This window comes from Hydra vulgaris, chromosome 08, assembly GCF_038396675.1.
Source record: "Hydra vulgaris chromosome 08, alternate assembly HydraT2T_AEP".
Taxonomy (NCBI): domain Eukaryota; kingdom Metazoa; phylum Cnidaria; class Hydrozoa; order Anthoathecata; family Hydridae; genus Hydra; species Hydra vulgaris.
In genome coordinates this window covers 35,265,176-35,277,775 of record NC_088927.1, presented here as the reverse complement: position 1 = coordinate 35,277,775, position 12,600 = coordinate 35,265,176, and the positions used below count along the sequence as shown (strand labels likewise).

Here is a 12,600-nt window from a genome sequence, read left to right as displayed (position 1 = left end):
GGCGCGATTTAAATCTTTGCCCGGGGTGCTAAAACTGCTAGAACTTGAAGGAAATTATGCATTAAGTGTTTTTGCACAGTTCATTACGTCTATCTAAAAAATCAGGCAATACATATTATACATCTTTAATAAAAGACGGCTCCCTTTCAAACTACATTTTAAGTTGATTTATTTACACTCCCACGGAACCGGGATCGCAGACTCTTGGTATGTTAAAAATCGCAAACCGAGGGCTTGCGATTTAACGCTAAAGACGGAAAACGGAATGAGACGGAAGAGCCGGAAACTAGTCGTAATTAATGAGTTCGTAAGTTTTTGCTCTCAGTCGTAATAAGGCAATCATAAAAGTTACATAAAGGAAGGAAATGAATATTTTAAGATGTTGAATTTCCATTGGTCTATTCATTAAAAAAAAAATCATTTGATTTTTATCATCATTTATAGATCTTCAAAATAATCATAAAAATGGGGGGACAAGAAAAAGCTTGATTTGCTAATTATTGAGAATAGCTTTCCCCTAATTGAACCTGTCATTTCGAAAAGGACATAAGTCCAAAACTTTTAGCAGATAGTTTATAAGTTTGAATTAAAAATTTCTGTATGATTTTTTTTTTTTTATAAAAAATAAAAAATACCTAAGTTATATACGTTCTTTATTTATCCACTTTTATGTTTAATTTCTTTAGCAACCTAGACATTATTTTAATAAAAATCATATTTTTGTTGATTTTGAAAAGTCTTAGTAAATGGACTTGTGCCCTTTTCGAAATGACAGGTTCAACTTGTCTGTGATTTTAAAATTTTTTTGTCTTTAAATGTATACAAAATAATGCATTATTTAAAAATAAGAAAAAAAAAAGTTTCAAATAATGAATATTTATATCTTTAATAAAATTAGAGATCAATTTTCTAATGACTTAAAATGTATAGTTAACTATTTAACTGTAAACTATAGTTTACTATTAAATAGTTAGCTATAGTAAACTATTGTTTTCTATTTTACTAGAAAAAATATATATAATGTCTAATATTGCTCTTGGAAGGCTTTCAGAAGAGAGAAAAGCATGGAGAAAAGATCATCCTTTTGTAAGATTTCTTTTAAAATATTTTTTTACAAAATAAATAATTGATTATAAGTTTATTATAATATTAGTGGTACACAGTACAGTCATGTTCAAGTTTCGAATACCATATAAAAAGATAATGAATACCATTAAATTATCCAATTATTTATATCTAAAAATGTTAGTTATGACAATTGGCAAAGAAAAAAAAAATTTTATGTTAGTAAATGTTTGCTTTTTAATTTAATAAATGGTATAACTTTGAGCTTTCAGATAATTAGCCAGACAAGTTAATATTTAGTGAATAAGTTTTATGAAGTTTTCAGAAGTATAAATTTATTAAGTATTTTTAGGAGTGTTAAATAAAATAAGTAGAACAAGTTGAATTTATTTGAATATATTTTCTATTATTTATTATGGTTAGAACAAGTGGTAACAACAACTAAAAAGACTTGTTTAAGGATAATTTTAATACTGCATTTAAAAAAGAATAGTTTAAAAATTTTCCCAGATACACGATGATAAGAGCTTATGGAGAAGACTAGCATATCAGACTTTACCAAAGTTTTTAATATATCAAGAGAATTCACACATGTTACTTTGAAGTATACCTGAAGAAGAATATAAAAAATATATTGAAAGGACATAACATAATCAGGAACTTTATTTTGAACATTTATTTATAAATATGAAAGTTGTACTTGATAAAATACTACAGACAGATTTCAGACTATTACAGTTTATTACGAATCATCAGATTATTCTTATAATTATAATACGCTTCTTCTATTATGTAAGTATTGAAATTTTTTTCTGCTTTAAAAATAGATTTTTTTTGAGTGTTTTTTAGTCATAGGTTAAGGTTGTCATTTTTTTTTTCATTTTTGTCTAACCAATTCTCTTATATATTTGCAACAGTTTATTTATGACTTGAGTCATAACCTACCAATTTGCCATATATCTGTTGCACAAAATACACTATAAAAAACTAATTTATTTATCAATATCTTCATGAAATTGTTCACTTGTTTGTTTAACTAAATTATAACAAATAGTATCAAAATTATAAACTCTTAGGATTCTTTTATTTGATACTAAACCATATCTGTCCATGTGTTTGTTTGCCAAATGACACTTTTTTTTTTAATAAGGTTCTTTTTTATTAGGACTTTTTTTTTTCCTTTTTCACAAAAACTGCAGGTAGTTCAATTTCTTTTAGGCAAATACAAACCCGAAAAATATATCTGTTATTTATGTAGACCTGATTCCAAGGACTAAACCAGTTTCTAAAATCCCTGGACTCGGTTTTTAGTATGCTTAAACCATAGGTTCTCTTTCACTACAAATGACATAGGTTGCTTATAGTGAAACATGATATAGTGATTAACTTGAGTTGACAGTTCAGTGTAAATCTTCTATATTTTGCATTTTATGATACCTGATTTGTTGCTTAATTTTATGATATTCAGTGAAGTGATATAAAAATTTATTAGTTTTGTATTATTAAGTATAAATATTTGGTTATAGCTTCAAGATGTTTGATTAAATTTATATTTCCATTTAAAATATTCAAACATTGTAACTAATAATATAAGTTTGATTAACTATAGTAATTTTGTTTTTAATAAATTTAAAATAAAGTTACTATATGTTAATATAGTATATGTCAATATAGGTTAATCCATGTCAATTATCCAAATAAAAATTGACACCATGCCTCAGCAAATCTTAGATTTTGATGATTTCCAAGTTTTAGTGACCAACTCATAACAGTTTTGGAGATATCAATGTTCAATCCATTTTTTTGACTGTTTTTTCATCACCATTGATTTTTTAAACACATTGCATCACACAGTTTTAACTTATATAATACTTGTTCAGTGGTAATGAAAATTTGTTCCTAACTATAATATAGGGTGAAGAACTCAAAAATGATGGCTAAAACACCACAAAATCAAAGCTTCTTTATAAAAATTCAATTTTAAAATGGTGCGACTCTTCTTTTTTTTTTGAGTTTTCTGACCCCTTTTAATAAAAGAAGTATATCTTGAGATGGCTAAAAAATATGATCATGAAATTTTTTTCCTATGGTTCTATATGTAGTTTCTATAATAAAAAAACTGCAAGGTTTTTTTTTAAAATATGATTTATTTGTATTTAAAGTTTTATAAAAATATCCCTAAAAACTAACAAAAATTGCTATTGCATTTTTTTTAGAAATTTGTAAAATTCCAGTTTTTTAGGTTCTAAACTTGCAAACATTTTAATACAAAGATTTATTTTATACAAAGTTTATGTTTAATAGCTGTTAATTTACAAAATTTCAAATTTAGTATTCTTTATATTTTTTCAGAACTAAAAAAAAATAGCAATATAAATTATAAAGAGTTCAATTGGTTTAATAAAAATTTGGTAATAAAAAAACAACATTGGTATTAATGTTATTCCTGAAGAAAAGATATGCCCTTCATGTAAGATTAAAATAATGTCATTAAATGATAATGGACCAAAAGAACCAACTTACAGCTGGACTTATAAAGATGATGATAATGAGCTTAACATAAATGAGTTTTCAAAAGAAAATTTCTTCTTTGACCTCTATGAATTTAAGTCCTCTCAAAATGGATTCTGTGACTGGTCATTCGAGAGTTGCTTTAGGTAAAAAGATCTTATTACAAGTTACAAATTATGTAAAGAGGTTAAACATAAAGCAAATGACTTGGATATACTTATAGGAAAAGTCAAAGAAAAAATGTTAAGTTCCAATTGCAGTTAGAAAATGCAACTACTAACAAAGGTTCCAACTTCTTGGCCTAATAAATATAAAGAAGAATAGTTTAATAGTGATATGGTGCAGATATCACACAAATTGCTGCAGAAAAATGTTATTTTATCTTTAGCTAAAAAAAAAAAAAAAAGGAAGGAGATACCTTGAGACACTGTAAAATTGTTGAATTTTATTGTAATGATAAAAATAGCAGGCAAATGTCTGGAAAAAAAGATTTTGTAAGTATAGCTCAAAGAATTTACATGCCAAAGTGTTTGATTCTCTCAAATCTAAATGAACATAAATAAGTCTAAAAATAGTTATCCAGATGTAAAGACTTGTTTTTCTAATTTTTGCCAAAATGATGCATTACAGTTATAACATCAGGTATACATACAGTATGCGTGTGCATCTACCATCAAAGGTAGATGCACACGCATATGTTAAGTTAATGATTAGTGGAGTTATCAAAGGATTTATCAAGTTATCAAATGATTAGTGGAGTTATCAAAGGTGAACTTATTGACATGCTTGTTTGGGGTAGAGCTAACAAGAGGTGCATGATACATCGGTGCCCTTTGTGTCCTGAGGATGCTATATTAAAACTATATCTTGAAAATGAGTTATATTCTAAAGATGGTATTGATGAAGATGGTTTATGTATAGATTACAAACAATAGAAGAAAACAGATTGATCTGAGCTAGTAAGTGTAGCTGAATCCATAAGTAGCTTCATTAATTCTTTGACAGATAAGTTACAAAAAATTTACTGTTCATTCATGCAATGCATTTTTTGACTTTTCAGAAGAAGAAAATTTGACTTTTGAATGCAAATGCATTCAAAAGTCAAATGCTTCTTTAATTAAATTAAAAAATGAGTTATGTAGTTCTGAGATCATTATGTAGTTCAGAGGTCTGGTTGTACTCTGATTTTTCTGAAAATTATGAGTTTGTTGTACAAGACAATTTCAAAGTTTTCACTGGAACAAAACTCAAGCAACATTACATCAAACAGTATTTTATTACAAAGTAAAAAATGTAGTTAAATGATTCAATATGTTTTATCTCTAATGATTTAATGCATGATGTATAATGTAATGAAGTTAACAATTGAATATTTTAAAAGCAATATTTCTATGGATATAGAAACTGTTCATTACTTTTCAGATGGGTGTGCTGGCTAATATAAAAACTTTAAAAAATTTATAAATTGCCATCATGAGCAAGATTTTGCAATCAAATATACAGGATCTTTTTTTGCAATAAGTCATGGTAAATCACCTTGCGATGGTATTGATGGGACTGTAAAAAGACCAACTTCAATTTACTAGACTTCACAATTTCACTCCTATAAGTAACACAAAAATTGGAACTAAAGTTGTTTCTGAACAACTAGAGTATTTTTAATTTCTAAACTGATGAAATTATTAAATAATGCTTGTTTGGGAATATGAGCCTCAGAATGTTTGTATGTTTGATATATAATAACAATCTATGGATTGGACTAGTTGAGAGACTTTAAAAATAAAGACTTTTAAGTAAGATACATGCATCTATGTTACCCCTTCAAAATTTTGTTATTAGCCTTCAAGAAATGATATGTGTTGGGTTTCATCAACAAACTTATTGTTAATAGTTAATATTCCAACAACTGTCACAGGAAGACAATACACAATCAGTAAGATTGAGCACCAGAACATTCAAAGCAGTTGGGCAAAATTTATACCAGGAAAGTTTTTTGTATATGTTCAAGATTGTTAATTCTTATTACATTTTAATTTTAGTATTTTTATTCATTTCTTAATGTTTATGGTTTGTTTTTGTAGCTAAATATAGTTTTTGAGTTTATTATTACTAAAACTTTCAATGCAGATAAATCAGGTTAAAAAAACAATACCCTTACAGTTTTTTTTTTTAATTTTGGAGTTTAGTAAATAGAACCATAGGAAAAAATAAAATTCATTTTTATTTCTTTTAGACATCTAAAATATATCACCAGATATACTTCTTTTTGTAAGGGGGTCGGAAAATTGATTGGGACCAAGTATCAATATCTCCAAAACTGTAATGAGTTGGACACTAAAATTTTGAGTGATGTTTTTTGTTACATTTATTTAAGCTTGTATACTAAAAACATCAAAATCTGAAATGGTACGGTTTCAAGCATAACTTGAATTGAGCTAGAATGACCCTATAGAAAAAGATTCAAGTGTGTTTTGAAAATAACTTACCAGACTAATGAAAAAAAAACAAAAAAATAAAATATAAACAATTTTACATATTTGTAAACCTTTTGTTTATACAACTATGTGTCAAATAAAACTACTTGATGGACAAATGATTAAATTATATATAAATACACATACAAGCCGGCTTACAAAAACCACAATGTTAGTGTTTTATGTTAGTAGAAATATTATTTTTTGTTAGAAATCTCATGTTTACTGTGCTATGACAAAAAAAAATTAGTAATAATTATATTTATTTTTAATTCTGACAAAATCAATTGTTAATGTTCTAAAAAAAATAATTGTTTGAAAAATCGAAGTAGGAGGTAGTTGTGTAGTGATTTTCCTTCATGGCATTAAAAATTAAAGGTCCGAAAATTGCAAATAAGAAGACTTTTTTTTCAGTACAAAGACTTGGTACATTTTCCGTAGTTTTAGAGAAACATCTTTTATTACACATAAAGTTGAAAAAAATTGTAATTCTTATTCATAAGTCAATTGTTGATGCAAAAATAATATTTTTTTTTTGAATTTTAATGAGGTTTCTTTACTGCTCATTATCTCTTAAATTAGTTTTTGAAGAAAGACTTGATATTGTTTCACATGGCATTCTTTAAATTTTGAAAAATTATTTTGTTAAATTTAAAAATGTTAAATTTCTAGGTTTGTTTAAATAACCCAATGTTTTAGGGATTTGTTGCAAAGCCAGTTAAGAACACAGATGGCACATTAAACTTAACCAATTGGGAATGCTGTAAGTTCTTTTTTTATTCCATTTTTTAGTGTTGCAGTAATCCATTGTAGTTTTCGTGTTATATGTTATGTTGGCATTTTATTTATGAATCTTTTTACAGCAAAGCCATAATATATTTTAATTAACCTTTGAATCAGATTTGGAATGATTAGAAATTGATGTTACAATATATGGGTTTCTTTTGTTTTCACCTTATTAAGGTTTAACAATGAGGTTTTAAAAGTATCGTGAAAAACTTTATAGTGATAAAAATATAACTTTTAATTAATGCTTAAGTACCTAATAAATATTTATCATGAATTTTTGGAATTTTTCATTTACCAGTGCTGCAAAGTATTTTAAACACATTTAATAGTATTTATATTTTGTATTTGAAATTTTTTCAGTTGAGTAATTAGTATTTGTATTTTAAATACAATTTTCAATGTATTTTGTATTTTCTATGTTTTTCAAAATATAAAATACTTTTTTTTTATTATTATTATTATTTTTAAAATTGTTTTATTTTTCTGATATTTTATTAGTTAAGCTTAGTATATTATATATATATATATATATATATATATATATATATATATATATATATATATATATATATATATATATATATATATATATATATATATATATATATATATATATATATATATATATATATATATATATATATATAAACAAAGACATCAGAAGATAAATATACAGATTCAGATTCTAGCAAGATTCAAGAAAAAGAATTGTTTGACTCTAGAACCAAGAGCCTAATATCAACAAAAAAAAAAAGATCTTCATTCAATTTTAGATTATTTGATTCTTACAATACAATCTTGGGTTATTTGAAATAACCAAATTTGTTGATGAAAAAAATGTCTTGGCCAGGTGTTAAAACTATCTGAATAATTTCTTGTCAAACTGACTTCAAACTTGTTAAAGCATCTAAAGGTAGTTATTTATCTATTATTATTGTTATTATGGATTTAATGCTAAAATATTTCAATAAAAGGTATTATAACAACCATTTAACAACCATTTTTTAATCTTATTTTTAGACTGCACATGTGTACAAATATCCAGAAATGTTAGAAAAAAGGTCTGGATTATGTTGGTCTGCGCAAGAAAGCTGTCCCTGCAAAAATATTTTTTAGTGGAATTGGTGGATAACTAACTTTTATTAACATAAATTAAATTAACAGTAAGGACCAAAATTTTCATATGTTTCATATGAAATGGAGCTGCTTAAAAAGGAGCTACATTCTTTACATCTACAATACATATTAAATGTCTGTTGCGCTTTCCTGCAAACGTTTCAAAGGAAGTAATACCTTTAATGCAATTACAGAGAAACTTTTTAATAATCATACTAATCATTTGGGCTTGATCATCACAACATAGCATTCACTGTGACTGACAATTGTTTCAATTTTGTCAAAGTATTTAATGAATGTCAAGATAATACCGATTGTGCTGATAACAAAAATGTTCACTAGAATCAGCAGAACCACAAAATTCATCAGATGAAGAAGATACATATGAAGTGGAGACAAAGTAAAATAATGCTCCCCAAATCATGAATGCATTAAAATTGCATCATTTCAAACCAGTGGAGTTAAAGGTATTAGAAGAATACAAACAGTAAGAAACTTGTGATGCTTATTCCCTGTTAAAAAACTGGTTTAAAAAAACTGGTTTAAAAAAACTGGTTTAAAAAAACTGGTTTAAAAAAACTGGTTTAAAAAAACTGGTTTAAAAAAACTGGTTTAAAAAAACTGGTTTAAAAAAGCCTTCATAGAAAAAGCACACAAATTCAATTTAGATGATAATTAAACTTGATGTTAATTGAACTTTAACATTTGGAACTGATGCTTTTTTTTTGAATTTGAATCAAATAAAAACTGTTAGTCAGTCAGCAGTCACCATTGAGTGTTTACAATATCTTAAAGATGGCTTGTACACATCTTCATTATCATGCTTGAAACAATATCCAATTGTTAAAAAACTGTTCAGAGTTGCTAATGCAACTGTTCCATTATCTGCTCTGGTTGAATGTCTATTTTTAAAAGGAGCCTTAATTGTTGTGCCACACTGAAATCGGCTGTCAAAGTATTTCTATTTTAATACTTTTGCTTAAAAGTATTTTGCATTTGTATTCTAAATACTTTTTTGACCAAGTTTTTGTTTTTGTATTTTATACACTTTTTTAATACATAGCTTTTGTATTTCATTTATTGTTTTGTATTTATCTTTTTGTAAAGTATCTTTTTTTGCTATGAACGGGTGTGAACGATGAAGGGTGTGAATGATTGCTGTGTGTAGTTTAGTAAATATTGAAGATTCAAAGAAAAAATAATTAAAAAAAAATTTATTTCAAGTATTCCAGATGCAACCTGTCACCTTCTTTTTTGGAGCAATTTGTGAAAATGGAGTTTCATTGTTTTTGCGCTAGTGACTTCACATTGGTAACTCTTTTTAAAGTTTCTAAAGATATAGGGTTTATATGGCCATCAAAAATAACCTATGAAAAATAATAAATAATATTTTGTGGTTGAAAAACACTCAAATAGGTTTTGAAGTGTTTTTTAAGTATAATATATGAAATCTAAAGATTTTTCACAAGTGTGGAGTTTATATATTGCTCACAAAAATTTTAAAATTTTTTTAATTATAAGTCATCAATTAAAATATGAGCAAAATTAATTTAGCAAAATAGATTGTAATCAAGTTCTTTTTATTGAATAGACCATTTTAAATTATTATATATAAATAAAAAATCAAGGTAGCTGTCGAAAGATTGAAAAATGTTTAAAGTTGACAGCCATAATTCAATGTGAATATTCCAAAAGAGACTCTTTTTTTATAACTATGCTAAAACATATTGAAATGGGTTAAAATAGAAATTTGTGTTTCTTTGTTGTTATTTTTTTTTTAACTTTTAAATATTAGATTTTATATGTTGGTAATTGTTAGTTTTAGTGCATTTTTTGGATTTCATTATTTTTAAAGTGCATTTTTGGATTTTATTATTATTATTATTTTTTTTTAACTTTTAATAAAAGTGAAAATAAAAATGTTCCTTTTGCTTACTTATCTTTAATTAAAACAGTTTTGTTAGTTCTTTCTCTATTCTTTTATACTATATTTAAGAAATTTTAAATGTAACTTATAAGCAATACATGTTACCTTTAAAAATTAAACTTTTGTCTTTTTTTTTTTTTTTTAGCTATACCTGGTAAAAAAGGAGTAAGTCATTTTTTGTTATTTCTGTTTTTAAATTATCAATAGTTTTATTGAATTAAAAGTTTAAATTAAAAGTAATTTGTTTGAGGCTGTAAGAATATTTGTTTATGGAATAAGAACATTTTTTTCAATATATATATATATATATATATATATATATATATATATATATATATATATATATATATATATATATATATATATATATATATATATCAGCCCTTGGAATTAGGAAAATAAGGCAAAAAATTGCCAACCTAAAAATGTTTTAGGTCAGCATCAGGTCAGTAAAAAATTTAGAAACAGGGTTCAGCAAATCGATGAACATGCAAACATTTAGCATAAAAATAAATGTCAAGTTTGCTGACATTTGTTTCAAATGTCAGCAAACATTTCAAAAACGAACACGACATTTTACCATTCTACTAGCAATTAAATTAACTACTTAAATAAACATTGATTTTGCTGACTTTTATTTGAGTTATATTTTTTCAAATTTAAATAAAACATTTTCCGATTTTATTTGTATTATTTATTCACACAGTCTTGTTCAGCCATGCGATCGTAACCATTATATGACCACGCAAATGATATTTTGTTTTGACAATATAACCTCAGCTGTTTACATGTTTTGAAAATTTGAACATTTTAAAAATGCACTGAAAAACATATCTAGGCTTAACTTAAAAAAAAAATCTTTATTTAAAAAAAAAATCAAAAGAGAAAACAAAAAGAACTAAAATATAACTCAACTAAAAAAAACTAAAATGGTAAGATTATTGAAATCAAATATTTAACTATGTTTTTTTTGAACGTAGTACATAATAAAGGAAAAATGTTTGAATCTTTAAATTCCTTTGTTTAGTAGATAAAACAAACAAAAAAAAATAAATAAATAAATAAATAGATTTTCAAAAATACTTTATAGTAATATAAAAGAAAAAATAGTTATATCATTTCAAATAATTCCATTTTAATGGAAAGATAAAACTGCTTTTTTCTTTTGTCATGGGTTGCCTCTGTAAAGTGTTACTTTATTTAAAAGCGTTTCCGTAATATAAAAAGATCAAAGTTATTTAATTGTAACGGCTTTCAAAAACATTTGACTTTTTTTTTTCAACAAAATCTTTTTGAGTTGTCATTTATAAAATTATAATTCAAATAAAAAAATTTGTTGCCGATCTCATTTCTATGTTTTATGGTAACCCATTGGTGTCAATTTTTTTATGCTTACCTCTTACAGCTTGAGGTTGGCATGGGTATTGAAATACCGGTTTACCTGTAAATAGCTAATATTAGTTCAAATATTTTAACAGTAAATTGCAAAAACTTACTAGTAATTATGTACTTTCTTAATATGTAAGGATTGTTTTAAATTGTAATTCATTTATAAAAACAATGTGTTTTAATGTTAAATGATGTAAGTATGTTAATTTTTTTTCTCAATAACATTACTATCTAAACTGTGTAAAGCATTCTTTTGTTAAATTTAATGCATGAGTAAACTTGAAACTCTAATTAAAAAATATAATAAAATAGATTTTGGCTAAATTATTTTATTTTGGTCAAAAGTACACCCAACATCAAGAAAAGTACACCCAACATCAAGAAAAGTACACCCAACATCAAGAAAAGTACACCCAACATCAAGAAAAGAATATTTAAAAAATAGTACACAAAAAATAGTAAACAGTTAATGGTTATTAAGGCTTTAATAAAGAGTAATCAATTATCCCTTTAACTTGTTATTTTTTTATATTTGTAAATCCGAAGGTTTTTTTTTTTTCTGTCATAATGACTTTTTGCTATTACTATTTTTTCATTGAAAAGCAATTATTTAATAAAATAGGTTTTGGAACTTTAATTAATAGATTTTAGATGCTGGTGTTTTTTATAGTTAATGAGAATTCCTTTGTTTTATTTTTAATTTGAAGATCTACATAACATTTAATTAAAGTTTAATTTGGTATCAATATCATATACAAGAGATGTAGATATCATACACAAGAGATATACGTAAACAATGTACACAAATAATAAAGACAGCTAGAGGAAGTACTAGAGCTTTTATGCCCATCAAATGAGTCAACATAAAATTAGTATTTTAAAAAGGAATATTAAAGAGCAATCAAAAGAACCAATTGTGTTGCATCAAAAATCACTCTAATGGTTGCAAAAGATTTCTTTCAAATAAATTTTGTACATCTGAAGATTTAAAAATGTTATTGAGAACAAATGGCTGCATTCAAAAACAAATAATGGATTATGTTGATAAAATAAGGAAAGAACTTTTAAAGGAAATTTTACAGAATAAACTCCGTAACAAAGCATATAGCCCTACCAAAGATAAATGGACATCCAATAAAAACTTTGTCAAATATTGTCTGCAAAACATCAACAAGAGTCGTTAATAAGAGAGTGATCAGATATATCTTTTACATGGCCTACAAATCATAAAAGTTCTTTATAATATTAGCACAAGAGATGTACAAGGTGATGCTAAAGTAATACTTATTGTTGATTTTGATTTTGAGTATATAAAATTAAGAAAATTTA

The 12,600-nt window shown here is 25.1% G+C and overlaps 1 protein-coding gene across 1 annotated transcript in view; it reads left to right on the top strand.

The window, feature by feature from the left end:
* The first annotated feature begins 969 nt into the window (after positions 1-969).
* LOC100211838 (SUMO-conjugating enzyme UBC9) overlaps positions 970-12,600 on the top strand; it is a 45,457-nt gene continuing 33,826 nt past the window's right edge. The window contains exons 1-3 of the mRNA XM_065803555.1: positions 970-1,086; positions 6,750-6,813; positions 10,028-10,047. Coding sequence (XP_065659627.1) covers positions 1,021-1,086; positions 6,750-6,813; positions 10,028-10,047 — 150 coding nt within the window. The 5' untranslated portion in view covers positions 970-1,020. The remainder of the gene's footprint in view (positions 1,087-6,749; positions 6,814-10,027; positions 10,048-12,600) is intronic.